The sequence below is a fragment of the Xenopus tropicalis genome, chromosome 2 (genome assembly GCF_000004195.4).
Source record: "Xenopus tropicalis strain Nigerian chromosome 2, UCB_Xtro_10.0, whole genome shotgun sequence".
Lineage (NCBI taxonomy): Eukaryota > Metazoa > Chordata > Amphibia > Anura > Pipidae > Xenopus > Xenopus tropicalis.
In genome coordinates, this window is record NC_030678.2 from 117,681,268 (window position 1) to 117,698,541 (window position 17,274).

Here is a 17,274-nt window from a genome sequence, read left to right on the forward strand (position 1 = left end):
CACATGTGCAGGTAATGATTGCTGGTACAATTACTTCTGAACTGGAAAGTGATCAAGGTGGTTTTCAGCTTTTTTCACTTCCAGCTGTAGAAGAAGCACATTCATGAGATGTCCGTGGCCTTGGGAGACCCCATTGTCTGTTTGGGCAGAATGACTGTGATACAATGGGTTCATGGGACTTTTGTACCTTCAAGATACCCTCACATGAAACAGGGGTTTGTCAGGTAACTGGATAAACTTCCCAATCAAATTATTTCATACCTAATATGGTCACCCAAATCATGCAGAAGAAGAAATGCCTTCTGAAAAAACGCACTGAATAAAAACAGCTACCATATAGCTTGGGGAAATGCATTAAGAAATGTTATAAAAGGGTGAACTAATACAATTGTACAATTTTAGGCTGCTTCACCTATCCTCAAATTGACTGTCATTTATGTAACTGATTAAAAAGCTAATTGTGGGAACAATCTGGAAAAAAACAAATAAGTTTGAAAGTGCGTTGTCCTGGGTAGTTTAGGAACCAACTGGAAAACCTGTTCCTGTGGTTTCTATCATCATTATTAGGGCAGTGGCACACGGAGAGATTAGTCGCCCATGATAATACGTCACTATTGCGGGTGACTAATCTCCCCGACATGCCATCCCACCAGCAAGAATGTAAATCGCCAGTGGGATGGCATACATGTTGCTTCGGTTGCCCAAAGTTGCCTCACAAGGAAACTTCGGGTGACTTTGGAATATCGAAGCAACATGTATGCCATCCTATTGGTGATTTACATTCTTGCCGGCAGGATGGCATGTCGGGGAGATTAGTCGCTCGCAATAGTGAAGATTTATCAGAGCTGACTAATCTCCCTAACTGCCCTTAATGTGAAACATAAAATCTGGTTTCCAAAAAAGTCTGGCAACCAAAAAGTATATTCTGAAGTGGGGGTTTTTTATGGTTACTGGTTTGGACCTTTACAATTATTTTGCCAGTCTGTAATTCAAACTACAGCAGGAGTAGGACCATGAAGATACAAAAGCAGTTAAAATTCCTAATTATTCCTGAATAACAAAAAAATAAAGAACAAAAAGAATAAAACCTTGGCACACCTTAGAAGTAAAGAATATAAAATACATTACACATAGGATGGATATTCAAATAGTTGTTGTCCTCAGAGATATTTTAAAACAAATCTGAAGATAAGTTTCACTCAGCGTTCTCTATCTGGCCCTGTGTCATAACAGATTGTTTGCAGATGGACATAATGAGGTAAACAGGACTACTTGTCCAAGGAATGGTTCCGCCAAGTGGTTATGTGTCACTGATACTGATACAAACTGATTTAACATGTGATTCACAGCTTGGTTAAAGAGAATGAGAAGGGTATGGTAGAATGAAATGCAGTAGCTACAATGAAAAGATACTGTAGGTATCATTGAAAGGCTAAAGGCTAAACTCTACAGGAAATTTTGATCAGATTTTGTGGTCTGATTTTATCTTATCTTGTCATGCAAAAGCACTCAACACCATGCAACAGCACAAGATTGTTTGGATGGTGTGTTTTGTTCCTGCCTGTCCATCCAACAGTCAATGTATTTCAATAAGAGAAAAAAGTCTGTCAGACACTTAAGATTTTGTGTGGTTGGATGAAGAGGCAGCATGCAGTGTTCCGTCTGACAGTATGTTGCATTGGATGGCACATGTTTCATATAGTTTACACATCAGATTTTTATATTAGTTCCATTATATTTTGACACATGTGACTACATCCAACTTGTAGGATGAGTTTTTGCTGCTGAAAACTTTTATTTAGATGAGATGCATATAAGAATAGTTTAATGCAGGGGCATAGAGAGAGAGAGAGAGAGAGAGACAGACACTCCAACAGGAACAGGAAAAACTCTAAACAGAAAACTCTAAACAGGAAATTACATTCTAACATTTTGCAAGTTAATTCTGGGAACTGTAATATTCTATATATAACATAACAAGCATATAATAGAAATCTCCAATAAAGATTCAACATCCTCTGGCCCCATGAACTCTATTTTGATCTCCAGAGGGTACAGTAATTGTATTGGTCACTTCAGCACAGTCTCTTAAAGTAACCTCAAGGAACATGAGCGAATGTGATTGTCTCTTCCTGGAAAAACCATTTCACTTATTCCAGTCCACAAACATTTGTCTTGGCATCTTGTCTTCTTTCACCAAAACCAAGTCTCCAACCTTGACTGATGATGCACAGCCTCCTCCCTTGGTGTAGTGAGCCGATCTCAAATTCAGCAAATAGTCCATTTGCCAGCTGTTGTAGAATTTTGTTATAAGCACTTGCCGGTATTTCCACCTCCTTGACAATGACTCTTGAGTGGAACAGTTGCGAGACACCATAGGAACCTTATATTGTGGCCGGGGACCCTGAATATTGCTATGAGTAAAGGTTAACAGCCCAGATTTTAGAACAGCCTCTACTTTAGTCAGAATTGTAGTGAGTTCTCAAAATTTGAGCTTGGAGCTACTAGTAGCAGCTTTAGTAGCCTTGAAAAAGTAGCTGCTACTAGTAGCCCAGTGTGTCCTCACCCTAAGACAAGACTTTACAAACCAAACAAGTCTTTCCCAGAATCCTCCCCACCAGGCACCTCTCTCAGCAATGTACTTCCAATTAATTCCCTTATCTGTGAAGACCTTCTTTAAGGAAATAGTGTTAAGAGTTTTCCATAGTTCTTGGAGAGATAAATCAGATCTCTTAAAGGTCCTTGCATTGTCAGAATATACAATCTTGCATAATCCCTTTCTGGCAATAAATACAGCTCTAGTGACTGCGCAGTAAACAATGCAATGTAAGCCTTTCTCGGCTTGATGTTTGGCCCTTCACTAATACAGAACCAGCAAAATCAACCCCTGATACTTCAAAGGGAGGGGGTTTCAAGCCTTGACGTAAAATTTCTTACAGATATTACATTTTTGTAGCACAAACTTTACTAACTGTCTTGCTCTTATTACCCAAATAAGATTCCCAACTACAGACCGGCTCTACCTAAGCTGATCAGAAAACCCTGCACTACACTGATGAGCGCCAAGAAGGGCAAAACTGGTCTGTAGTTGGAAATCTGATGTGCTATTATCTAGGCTTCTGCTTTAAAAACTCAGTGGGTGAGCTATAGCCCATAGGATTTTCTTGGAGCTGTGATTAGTGATTGTGATTAGTTCCCAAAATTCCTTTAGACTGTATGATTCTGAGATGCTGATCTGGGTTGGAAGATGGCATAGCTGGCTGCACTATTTGCTTCTTCCATGTCTCTTTGTATTACAGATGTGACTTTCTTGATAGGAATGGACTATTTCATACTCTGCTCTAATCTCCTCTGCAGAGGTTACCAAACTTCAGTGTCCCTTTACAGCTCATATAATTTTGCCTCCCTGAAGGAAAGCTACTTTAAAATCTCCTTTAATAGGTCTGTCTGAGGTACTGACTTCCGAGTTCCTCTTCTATCTTTTACAGAATTTTTGTAGTGTAACTTCTGACTGTACCATATTTGTGCTTCAGTAATTCAAATGTTTCTGCCATCTTCCTGGGTTTTTGCACCAGAAATTGTGTTGCAACTATGTGGTACAACACTCTGATGTTCAAGGATAAGATGACCTACCCGAGTTCCTTGGTGTAGTTCCACACAGTTCTTTGTTGCTGATAACTTTTATTTAGATGGGATGCATATAAGAACTGTTTAATGCAGGGACATGCAGCTTCAGAGAGAAAGGGCATGCACACTCCAACAGAAACAGGAAAAACTCTAAACAGGAAACTATATTTCTAAGAACCAATAGGCAATCACTTACATCACAAACAGGAAATGACATTCTAACATAGTGCAACTGAATTCTGGTAACTGTAGTATTTTATATATAACATAACAAACATATAATAAAAAATTGTAATAAAGTTTCAACAAGAGTAATTTCTCATCAAGAGATATATATTATCAGTATCATTACTTCTATTTATTAATGTGTTTTCTTGTGGAAGCTCATTGACATACAGTATCATATATAGAAGAAGGTTAGGAAACTAATTGAAATGTCAGACATGAGAAAAACATAAAACCAAACACTAAAGGTGATTACTAGAAAAATGCAAGATAAAAGAAAAAGAGAGAGAAAATAATTGTAAAACACTGATGAACTTGATCTAATGGGCTATATCATTTCATAATTACAATCTTGGATTCAACTCCAAGATCCCTCTTAAAGCTTTGTATGGTGCACCTAGTATTAATGGCCATGGTCCATTGCAGAAACTTGTAGGAAGAAAGCATACAGCATCTTTCTGGGCAAAAACATCTTTATTCCAAACACATGGCACAGATCTTTGATATCAGTGACTTTTTAAGCAGTTATTGTCCTTTATTCAAGTTTCAAAGCTTTCTTCCTACAACTTTATCATTTCATTGCCAAGTCACACATTAGACTTCAACTGAGCAGTCTGTAGTGATATGAATGCTTAGATTCCACTTGCATGTATTGATATGTGTTAAAGATGACTGTCCTAGGTAAATAATCTACTATGTTCAATGAGGACAAAGTTGCAGCATTGTGCAAGCCTGGTGTGACTGGCCAAATTACATCTTGTAGGATCACACACTCTGTATTCCCATCTCTCTTTAATAAAAGTAAGTATATATTGTGCCATTGCATTTGGCTGATGCAGCTTATCTGGCATAAATACACTTGTACTAAATGCATTCCTAGAATATATCACGTTCATAGAATTTTATTTTCACGTTATCTTTATTTAGTAAAATACTTTGAGACGTAAATATCAAGGAATAATAACTTAAAGGCCCCATTCATCATGCTTGAGCCATTGAAATATAGAGGAACCATATGTTCATAGTCATGGTAAGATAACATAATTAGAGTGCATTCTGTTTTGTTAATTAAGCAGGAATAAAATAAATATGAGACAGATGTCTCCACTGAGAGCTATTAATGCACTACAACAGGTGCCTAAAGATATGCGAGTAATCTTCCAAGCCCCATTAGCATTGTAAATAGTATGCGCCTTAATAGCTCTACCATTACACATGACATATAATTGTGGATAGTTGCTCTTTTTCACGACATAGGAACTCAGTATACTACTACACAGTATACTACTTTTAGTTGGCATATCATTCATTTCATCGATCAGTTGCAATGTTCATTTTTAAACCTTTACGAAGGGACATTAAGGGGGGCATTTATCAACATTTGAATTTTCGTGGTTTTATAGTTTTCTGAAACCATAACTAAGCTCATTTCTATGAATGGCAGTCATTTATCAAAAGATCTAAATTGAAAAACCATGAATGAAAAAACATTTTTCAGAAAAAATATAAAAATGTGACTTTTTTGTATTGTCTTATAAAAACTAGCATTAAAAGGACCTGAAAACCTCTAAAAATCATGTAGCAAAGAAAGGTTGTCAAGTTGTAAAAGGGACATTTGCCATTGACTTCTATGTGATCTCAACAGGTTTTAGATGCCATATTTTTGCTTTCAGTTTAGTCACGATTTTGTCATATGAAAAATCAAGAAAAAATTGTTGAAATTGTTAAAACGATAAAAAAAGAAAAAAATATATATATAGGTCACATGTAAAGCAAGCACTCATATAAGTAAATAAATAAATTGCCTGGGTGCAGAATCATATCAAGCAGGAATCCAGTAGTTCAAATGAGCCACACTCACAGGTCTTATGCTAACAAAGGATGTTTATTCACTTTTGAATAAACATTCGTTATTTGCACAAGACCTGTAAGGGCTCTGGCACACGGGGAGATTAGTCACCCGTGACAAAACTCCCTGTTCGTGGGCGACTAATCTCCCCGGATTGCCATCCCACCAGCAAAAATGTAAATCGCCGGTGGGATGGCATACGCAGCGGCGCGATTTCGATTTCTAGGCGCAAGTTGCCTAGAGAGGAAACTTGCGCGATTTCACTGAAATCGCGCCGCCGCATATGCCATTCCACCGGCGATTTACATTTTCGCAGGTGGGATGGCATTTTGGGGAGATTAGTCGCCCGCGACACAGGAGATTTGTTGCGGGTGACTAATCTCCCCGTGTGCCAGAACCCTTAGTGCTACTTAGCTGAAAACTGCACCAGTCCAGGGTACTTCTGTAAGAGTACTATGTTGCAACTTTTGCCTCACTTTTAACTCTACTGAGCATACGTGCCCAGACTGGACTGTACAGAAATTCCAGAAAGAAGAAGTTGTGGAGTTTATACAGTAGTACCCTGGGCTGGTGCTCTGTTTTTAGCGCCATGCTACCATTTTATTCTTCTTCCTGGATCTTGTCTATGGTGTGGTCCAGGTGCATATGTGTAGTAAAATGAAAAGCCAAACTTAGAATCAAAAAGTTGGCTTTCACTCTACCATGCATGCATACCCAGTGCATGACTGCAGCAATATTAAAGATCTGAAAATTTGTATGGCTTGTGCAGTTTTAAGCTCACAGATGCACCTGCCTGGGGTCTCAGGTAATCACTGGGGGGGTCCCAACATTTTGGCACCCACCAGTGATAATGCAGTTTTTATAGTGTAGATCTGTTATTTCGGGTCTTTGTGGCCATATAAAAAAATCTCAATCCACCTCTCTATCCCTATATTTTTTTAATTAAGTCCTGAGTTTTGCCAAACGTTGTCTATCTATCTATTTATCTATTTATCTATCATCTGTATTAGTATTATTTACCTGATTGCTGTGTTGCTCTTTATTCTTTGTTGAAGAACTTGTACTTATGGTGTTTTGTAACTTGCAGTTCAGGTCTTCTTCAGCCATACCTGGTGCATACAAAAAACAATCATTAAAATGAAAAAGTGGTGATCTGTATGAGAAAGCATTAATTGTATTATCATCATTGTGTTGCTATATCATTTATCAAGTCTTACAAGTTAGGTCTTTAATTTATCTGCTTTTATTTAACCCCATGCCTGCCTGGCTCCTTCCCAAACTTTTGGGGGCCCTAATAACATATTGCTGTAAATGTAACTTCTTAATATGATACTGGAAATAGTCTGTATTTGAATTCCTTTATAACTTTAAGCTAAGTATTATCAACTTTCTGCTTCCTGACCTTAAAATTGCTATGATGTTGCTGATGGGAACATTTTGGAATGTGAGGAACATTGTACAAGTTGTACAACATTTTTACAGAAGACTCGCTGTGAGTTATATTACAAAGTGTGCCCATTAAGCATGAATGCTTTAGAGCACTGCTTCTATGAAAACACCTCCTGCTAGGGCTTCCCATTTAAGTATGCGGTTAATTTTTTTTTCTGCACTCCCTGATCTAGCAGTAATTGGAAGCATATGGAGGACCCCCCCAAAGCACTGTTTCTTCAGTATTATCAAACTTAATTTTAAATTATCTTATACAGATGAATTCTATAGTATTATACTAAAGTACTTCTAAAAACCATATGAATTAATGTTCTTTCTGAATTGCCTAAGTTCTTTCTGAATTGCCTACCTTACATTTAAATTTTGGTAGGAAATTCATGGGTATGGGTTTATATGGTACTTGAAAAAATATTAAACATTTTGCCTAGGAACACTTGAAATTGACTTTGTATGTAACTGTATGTGGCTGTGATAATTGGCAGCCTGTATATAATATATAAATATTTTTCAATAGCCACATTTTTAAAAAATTCAGATATAGGTGGTGACTTTAATGTTAAGATATATACAATACTGATTAAAACAAGGAAGGCCTGTCAATTTGTTAAATTATGCCAGATTATCTGTATCTGGAGTCTCTAGCACAGAAAGGGTTAGATCACAGTATGGCATTTTGCAAATGTAGCTCAGGTAAAGTGTTATTACTGACAATCTCTAAATAGATTCTGAGAAGTCAGAAAATGTTCCATTCATTTTCTTATGCAACATATGTTTTCTTACAAGCATTTGTCTTAATATATGTAAAGGTAAATTGTTTAATGGTTTTTGATGACAAAGGTTATGCGTTTCCAAGACACAGAAAAGGAATTCCAAGAAACCGATTTCCCCTGATTTAAGACATTTTGTAATGTATGGGAAGTGTAAAATATGCTGTAAATGTTTTATCTACATGGGAGTCCATGTCAACTTCAGAAGTTCAAATGTTTTTCAATAATACTTATGATATTCTGCCACCAAACAGCTTAAAAACCTTCACTAGATATGTATATAAATATTTCCTCCAGATTGTATATGCAAGCTAGAAAAATCCTAGTTATGTTTATTGTGTTTAGAAATTACTAATACATGAATGGGGAAGAAGAAGCTTTCCATATTCCATGTGATACAGTTTAGTTTACAAGGATAAACAAGGTGAAAACACAGAGCAGGGCATGACTCAGGCAGTGTAAATGGCAGTTTTATAAAACAAACAGTGGGCTTGTAAGTGGTACCTTCCTATTACAAAACAAAACTAACAGTCCATCAGAAAAGATATAAAGGCCCACCGTTTTCTTATAAGCAAATAATAAAATTTGTTACAAATATGTTACAATACCAATTAGGTTACAGAACTTTTAGTAAAATCAACATTATAAACGTACATTTTATAAGACCACCCTTTTCTTGGAATCCCTTCCAGCCAATACAGATGGGCTACCTGCCTTGCCAACCACTTTCTACAGCCACATCAGGTGGGCAAGTAACAGTAGGCAACCATAAAGTACACCATTCACCTGGGACCCCATGCACGAGGTCACCAATGAATGCGATCAGCTCCCTTGTGCTTTTTTTTTTATCTAGGGCAGTGCTGTCCAACTGGCGCCCCCCTCTGTGTGGCCCCCACCTGTCTGGCTGCTTTGATGGCTTACCTTTATGTAAGCTTTAAATGGTATCAGTACTGAGATTAACTGGCCCCCTGCATGTTTCTTACCTCAGATTCAGACTGTAATCCTCCTGTATTGTTTAAAAATGTAATCTCCTGTGTTGTTCACACCTTTTAATCCCTGCATTGTTCACCCCCTGCAGTGTTCACACGTCAGGCTCAGGCTGTAATCACCCCCATTGTTTACCTGTTCACACCTCAGACATTGCATGTACTGCCTGGACTATGCTGACTGTGTGCATGGCACACACAGGCAGCATAGGGTAGGCAGATTATGGTACACAGGCAGCTAAGGGCAGGCAGAGTATGGCACACACAGGCAGCATAGGGCAGGTAGAGTATGGCACACACAGGCAGCATAGGGCAGGTAGAGTATGGCACACAGGCAGCTAAGGGCAGGCAGAATATGGGACACACAGGCAGCATAGGGCAGGTAGAGTATGACACACAGGCAGCATAGGGCAGGTAGAGTATGGCACACACAGGCAGGGTAGGGCAGGCAGAGTATGGCACACACAGGCAGCATAGGACAGGCAGAGTATGGCACACCCAGGCAGGGTAGGGCAGGCAGAGTATGGCACACACAGGCAGCATAGGACAGGTAGAGTAATGCCTGTGTGTGCCAGACTCTGCCTGCCCTATGCTGCCTGTGGAAGGTTAACCTGGCAGGGGTTTGTTCTGGGAGTTTGTTAGCAGTTGGAAATAGCCATTAAATGGTCCCTAAGGTGTGTAATTATGTGCTGGGGGTTGCTGTGCTATCCACAGGGGAGGAGGAGGCATATGGATTTAAGGGTGTGTCTTAATATGACATAATATAATAATTTCACATATGAATGACAGTTGATACACTACACTACCACCATTATGATAAAATAGGTGTGGTTTGAAGTGGGTGTGGTTTACAAAAAGGGGGGTGGTCAAACTGGCTTCCATTAGTGGCCCTCCACCATGTATGCTAGAAAAATTCTGGCCCTTGGCACCGCAGAAGTTGGACAGCACTGATCTAGGGGATGTACCCCAAACCCCCTGGCAAGCATTCCAACTGCCAAGCTGAAACAAGTTAGGCAAAACAATACAAAACTGAGAGGGCGGGTGGTAGCATTTCATGTAATCAGCTTACTAATAAGCATTCTACATCTGGGCAGAATGTTACTCTTCGTCCCTTAACCAAACTAGTTGGATTTTGATTTTCTGGATATCCTTGTATCAAAGCACAATCCACAAGTCTCTGCACGCCATAATGGAGTACAGAGGCCTGTGGCTATTTGCACAATGCTCCACACAATAGGCAAAGTTAAATGCTAGATTGCAGCCTTTCTTACTCTTTGCACACTGCTTTGGAGTGAGCCCTAAAATTATGCTGGTGCAGATTTAGGCTACAGTCACACATTGCTGTTTCTCAACTTACTTATAAACGGAAGCCAAGAAACAGCCAATCTGCTCACCCCAGCCCTCTCTGCTGTCTGCACCTACAGGCACTGTTTTGGTGCAGAAAGCGTGAGTATGCATTTTTTGCAACTAAATCTGCTCAGTGCGTCTTCACACAGGCCAACACAGTGTACACCTCTAGCCTTCCCCCTTTGTTGTGACTGAAATCCGTTATACAGGGGGATTATTTATGGCAGGGATCCCCAAACTTTTTTACCCATGAGCCACTATCAAAAGTAAAAATAGTTAGGGAGCAACATAAGCATGGAAAAAGTTCCCAGGGGTGCCAAATAAGGGCTGTGATTGGTTATTTGGTAGCCCCTATGTGGATTGACAGTCTACAGGAGATTCTGTTTGGCTTAGTACACCTGGTGATTATGCAACCAAAAGCCAGAAATTAAAAAATAAGCACCTGCTTTGAGGCCACTGAGAGCAAGATCCAAGGGGTTGGGGAGCAACATTTTGCTCACCACAAGCCACTGGTTGGGGATCACTGATCTATGGTACCAATTATGGAATAGCTTCAGTTTCTCTGTTTACCCTGTTTATCTCAAGAAATAACAAAAAACAGACTTTTTATGTTTAAAACAATAGGCAGAAAGTTTGTTCAGTTATTCATTCCACTGCTGCTGAACAAGGTGGTATACTGCACCTTTAAGGGATACATAAGTAGCTGTATAAATGTCTGTATTTGTGCAAGAATTCTTAAGATAATAATATTTATTCTACCATGTTATACTGTTCCTTTAAGGAATTCTAGGTTAAATACACGTGCAGACCTAATAATATGCATTGTAGAGCCTCCTTCTTTAAATGGTGATGTAAAACCCGGGAAATAATAACATAACTTTTACCTCAAACTTTAATTACATACTCATGCACATGAAGCTTAATTTTTGAATTTGGACATAATACATTTTTTATGATTTAGGAAAGGAAGAGCACAGTATCAGGGTCCTAAAGCTTTTATTTATAAAAAAAAAAAAAAGCATTCCTTTCATACATTGCTTGTCAGTGAAGGGATACTTCTCTTCTGCTAATGTATGTGAGTTTAGGTAGAGCAAAATGTTCATCAAGAACAGATATCCTCCATGACTTCCACCCCCACCATATGCAGGGCAAGAGGGCATGAAATGCACATTAATGGAGTGAGCTATTGAACTATAGCTGCTCGCTGCCTTTTGCCTGCAAACCTTTGTGAGGTATTTAGAAAAAGTGAATTCAAGTAAATCCAATGAAGGGCACTGATAAAGTAGTTAACCTTTTATTCAGACAGTCTCCTAAAGTTTAGACAGCTAAGTTATAGAAGGAAAACCTTTTCTTTTTTCCTATATTAGAGTATGCTCCTGTTCTTTTGTATAAAAGGGGAGGTACACAGGCTCTGTCTCTTCTTGTTTTGTTTGTAGATCCCACCCGGGCAGGCAGGTAGGACAAGACTGAAGCCTAGGCCAGGGAGGTCCAGCAAAACAAGTCATTGTGAGCTTATTTTTTTTTTATTGATCACTCAAAGAGTGATACATAGTAGTAGGTAAGCTAGTGAGCACAGCACCCTGAGCTTCAACAAGGAGGTTTACTGAGGATTAGAGTCCTGGGTGCACCACCCAAGAGTAGGGACAGACCTAGGGGTAGAAGCTGCCCCACCTAGATTCCACTTGAGAGGCCTGAAAGTCACATGCAAGGAAGTTGCTAAAGTCATTCAGCACTCTATGTATCTATATCCTTACACTAATATAAGCCAATCCATCTGAATATGTATCAATTTCCTTATTAAATTAAGAAATTATATATTTTAAAAAGTGGGCCAAAGTACAGAATTGCAGAACCAAGCAGAAAGTTCACACCTGAATGATCAGTGACTGTCCCCTTGCCCTTTCAGTATTTTGCAACACAAAAAGATTATGTGATCTTTGCTCATCTAGGAATTTCTTTAAAATTCCCCTCCATGCTCTGTGGGCCAGAGTCTGTAGGCACTGCTAAGTGAGAACTTTGAAAAAATCCAATTAACTCTAGTACTTTGAACATGTCAGTTTACTTTATGGAAAGTGACACTTTTCAAACATTCTTCACAGTGTGTAATCTCTGTGAGGCACCACGGTATTTTAACGGTACAAAAACACCATTTACCCTGATTACAATACAAGGGCTACTATCAATAAAAAAGCCTTGATCTTGGCCCATGGCATCAGTGATTCATCTTTCTTTTTCTATTAACAGCGTACAGATAAGATTCCTTATCATATAAGTAAAGTTTCCATGTGCTCAGAAGTTCATTGAAGTACGTCAACACAGATAAATGACTTTTAATGAGAGCCAGAGCAGTTTGGAAAGATAAATGAAGTTGATCATTACATTCTGAAAAGTTTCCTTTGCATGCAGTTGTGTAAACAATGGAATATCACAACTGTGCACAGTTAGTAACGTTTATTTAAACTACAGTGAGCGTAAGATCCTATATGGTTTTATTACTTGTATTGTCAATACAGTGATCTTGCAGGTGCTAAGTTCTGCCTGTCCTACATTTACCCTCTCACTTTTACATTTTCTTAAGCTTTAGACATCACTTAAAGGTATCCTTTGGGATATCTCAAAGTATAAATATAGAATATTAAACCTGGCCATATACCTATTACATGGAATAAATAGGTATGATTATTTGTACATGTACAGTATGATGGTCTAGTGAAGTAGAGCTACAGTTTTTTAGGCTGTTTTTATAAATGACTGAACCAGTAGAAAGGCGGCCATTGCTGCCCCCCCCCCCAAATCTGGGCACCTCCACTGTAAAACACCCCCACCTAGTAATTCTCCTCTCTGTTATGTAATGGTATTCGCAGGGGTATTTTTTCTATATTATACACTACATAAGGGAACTCTATACAGTAGTGATGGGCAAAATGTTTCGCCAGGGATGGATTCCCGGCAACGGAGGAAAAAATTTGCCGCGGAAAAATTCGGCGCGCGTCCAAAAATGAGAATAATGAATAATATACCTGTACAGTAGTGATGAGCAAATCTGTCCCAAAAGAATAGCTGCACGACAAAAGAATAGCCGTGCGACAATAGAATAGCAGCGGACAACGAAAGAATAGCCGCACGGGCGACAAATTTTTTTTGACGCGTGACATTTTTAAAATTTTTTATTTTTTCAAAAAATTCGCAAAACGGCGAAAATGTTGCGCGTCAAAAAAAAATTCCCCCAGCTATTCTTTTGTCGCCCGCGGCTATTCTTTTGTCACGTGGCTATTCTTTGGTCGCGCAGCTGAATATGTCGATGATTGTTCCTATAGCTGCAATCATATCAGTCCTGTTGTCATTAATATAATATGGTGTAAATGTCTGAAGGTTTATAGTTGTATGGTAATTGATACAATCTCCACTTTTTATCTTTATTCAATTTATCAAGTGTTTCCAAAGCCCTTCTTGCTCCTCAGCTGTGTATTTCCAGCACGGGGCTCTGCTGCACCTTTATGCAAACACAAACATATGTATGAAACACAACTTTCTTCACTTTTTGTTATCTTGCTAAAGCACAGTTAACCTGGTTTAACCCCTTCGTTGGTTGCTTACAGTAACAGCCCAGTCACCCACTATCAGTAATTAGCGCCATAATATCAACCTACCCCATGCCATTGAAATGAACTGAAAAGTCACTTAGGTTCTTGGAAGCAGTTGGATCATGAAGTGCTGTTGGGGGCATGGCCTGGGCAGAACAGGGGTGTGGGTGCGGGCAGAGCAGGCATGGAATTTATTCAATTATTTTTTCTTGTAAAACTGGCATTCACAGTTGATTGACTATTCTGAATACTGATCACACTGTGTGATCCCAATTTGTTTTTGATTAAAGGAGAACTAAAGCCTAAAATACAATATGGCTAGAAATGCAACATTTTTGTATTGAACTTACTGTGCCAGCCGTTAGGTTTAGTCAATTGATTAATGACCCCTTATGTCTTCACGTGCATCTGTAAGGGATATTGGTCTGGTCATGAGAAGTTGCAGATTATAATTTGTCCTTTTTTTTTCAAACTGTGATAAAATTACACTAGTTTACTACTACACCCTAAAACTGTATTGGCTAAAGTACTTTCTGCTTGTACTGCCAATTACCATTCAGTTTCCTGTCTGCTAGTAGTGATGAGCAAATATGTCCTGTTTCACTTTGCCGAAAAATTTCTATAACGGCGGAAAATTTTACTTTTTTGATGCACGTGACTTTTTTGACATGACCACAACTTTTTAACGTGCCCAAGACTTTTTCCTCACTCTGTAAACTTTTTTGGGGGCAAATTTTTGTTGTAGTTTTGCAAAAAAATTAGCCGATGACGAAATGTGGAATTTTGCAGCAAATCCATGTTTGGGGAAAAAATTCGCTCATAACTATGTACTAGTATTATTACATCAGTTTCCAACTGAGATGTCCCCAACTGTATCTTATTTTATGGTTCCAACCAAGCTTAGGCACATGGCTTCTGGAAGCTTAACTGCTCTTGGCTTACAGTGTGCATTCACCTATCAGTGATCAGTGCCAGAAAGCCAGGAATCAGAACTCACTTCAAGCCTTTTTGTGTCTCAAGGGAGGGGAAATGAATATACCATGACTAAAGGTGACAATACACTGTAAGATCTGCTCATTTGGCGAGGTCACCTATCAGCCGAAGGATCAAATTAAAACTGTGGGCATAGGTGTCATCGGATTGGGGGCCGCATCAATGAGCTGATGCGGTCCCTGATCCAATGGAAAAATCAAACCTGCCCGATCAAGATCTGTCTGATTTCAGGCCAGATGTTAGCTGGAGAGGCTAATCATTGGTACTCATACATGGGCAGATAAGCTGCCAAATAGGTCTAAAGGACCAATATCAGCATCTGAAATCAGTTCTTATGGCCACTTTTAGAGTGGACCTTAAGAGATCTAAACAATTAAACACTACTGATTGAATTAATTAGAGATAGAGAGGGTGTATTATTGCACCGTTGGAACACTTCATATTCTGATAAACCTTTTGAATATTAGCCAAACCCTGGAGAATTACTATTCCAATTATAGTTATAAGTATTATACATTTCAAGTTGTTATATTATTTTGAATCAATTTTCAAACAAAAATTAAAGAGTCATGGACTGGCAAACTTATACCAAAGACCATTATAGACTTTTTTAGTAGATTACAATCTGACACCATAGACCTTTCATTAAGGCAAACTCATGTGACCCATCTATTGTGAATTACTACTGTATAAACTACTGGAAGGGTCCTAAGCACTGAGATGTACCACTTATAATACATAATACTGGACCTTTGTGCACATATTTTCTTTTTTCTGTGAATACATTTCCCTTCTCCTGCTCTACCTCTTTATTGTTAATTACTGCTATAACATATTCTGTGTTGTAAACTGAAACAATCAATACAGTGTTAATAAAAAATCAAGATGTAACAATATGAAATATACATGCTAAAGTGAAATACTCACCATTAGTAACAGAATTTCCATTCTCAAAGGCTGCACAACTAGATCTTGAATTTGGTCCTCGATTATCTTGATTATTTGCATTGTTATCTTGGGTATCAGGCATTGCAACATCCTCACCACCACATACATTCAAATTCATTTCAACACCTTCAAACATAAGACCGCAAACACAAGGATTATAGAGACAGCAATTATTACATTATATGTAAATGTTATACACATATCTTCATCTGCACCCTCATAAAAGGATTATATACACATAAGGGTGAAGACACACAGAGCTACTTAGTAGCAGCTACAAAACACCAGATAATAACCTGCCGTAGACAATACTGAGAATTGCCTCTGCTAAAACACACGTAGAGACAATTATCAGCAAATTATCAGCATTGTCTATTTTTGTAGCTGTGAAAAGTAGCTGCTACTAGTAGCTCTGTGTGTCTTTGCCCTAACACAAATAAAAGGGCATTAGGCTTTGTATTTGTATCATGTGCACATTATTATATTATGAGAATGCAACTGAATATTGCCATCAATATGGCTAGTGCCTGTAACTAAGATCATTCAAAACTGGCTATTCCATCTTACACATTCAGAGAAAGGAAAGCAGCTGACAAGAAGATTTCTTTTGAGCAATAACACTAATTAAAACATTGTGGGGGCCATAAACTGATGAGCAGGCAGCAATTCTAGTTAAAAAGATTGACTGAAAATGTTGGACTGCATTGTTTTTGATCCTGTGAAACAATTACAGGTGCAGTAGAAGACAAATGGCATACTTAGTTCCCCAACATCTGGGCAGAATATAAAGGATGGACACCTGGAATGGACATTCATATGGAAGATCGATCAGTACAACAAGCAATAATATACATTACCCAAAAAGGTAGTGTTATTGCCCAATTTTAAATCCATTGGCATTTATTATCACCAGGAACTGAATGTACTTGTGCCTCAGTTTAATAAGCGGGTGCAGCTACAAGGATTACAAGGATTATTCGGCCACTGCTTTACTTAGTTTAACAGGAGTCAGAATTCTAAACATTCTGCAGTTAATGGAGAGTTAATGGATTACAAGTGGCACATATTGATGCTTATTTGCTAACACTGGGCAAATTTGACCCAATAAAGCAATCAGTCTGACAAAAATATTGCCACTTTGCCACTATATATAAATGAGCCTAACTCTTAAATGGAAACCAAGATTATATGTTTTCATTATACAGAAAATCTAATCTTTGGAAAGTGGCCAAGGATGATCACTGAGATAAAGTAGGAGCTTTGTGCTCATTAGTTCACTGATCAAAACTCCATGAAGCTAATGAATAACCTTGCTGCGCTTAGTAATTATTTTATATTGTTCAGACACCTTGTATTGTTTTCAATTGTTTGTAATTATCTGAACAGGAAATACCACTGATTGTAGGTAAAAGAGGAATTTGATCAGCACTATTGTGTACGAATATGCTACAGCTGTACAAGATGATGTCTTACACACCTTTTATAAATACGAGGGTCTA

General features: G+C 38.4%; 1 protein-coding gene across 1 annotated transcript in view; it reads right to left on the bottom strand.

Moving 5' to 3' along the window:
• The window catches only part of myo16 (myosin XVI), a 140,182-nt gene that overhangs the window by 1,592 nt on the left and 121,316 nt on the right, over nucleotides 1–17,274 (bottom strand). The window contains exons 33-34 of the mRNA XM_031897042.1: nucleotides 15,755–15,901; nucleotides 6,722–6,810 (exon numbers count right to left, since the gene is read on the bottom strand). Coding sequence (XP_031752902.1) covers nucleotides 6,722–6,810; nucleotides 15,755–15,901 — 236 coding nt within the window. The remainder of the gene's footprint in view (nucleotides 1–6,721; nucleotides 6,811–15,754; nucleotides 15,902–17,274) is intronic.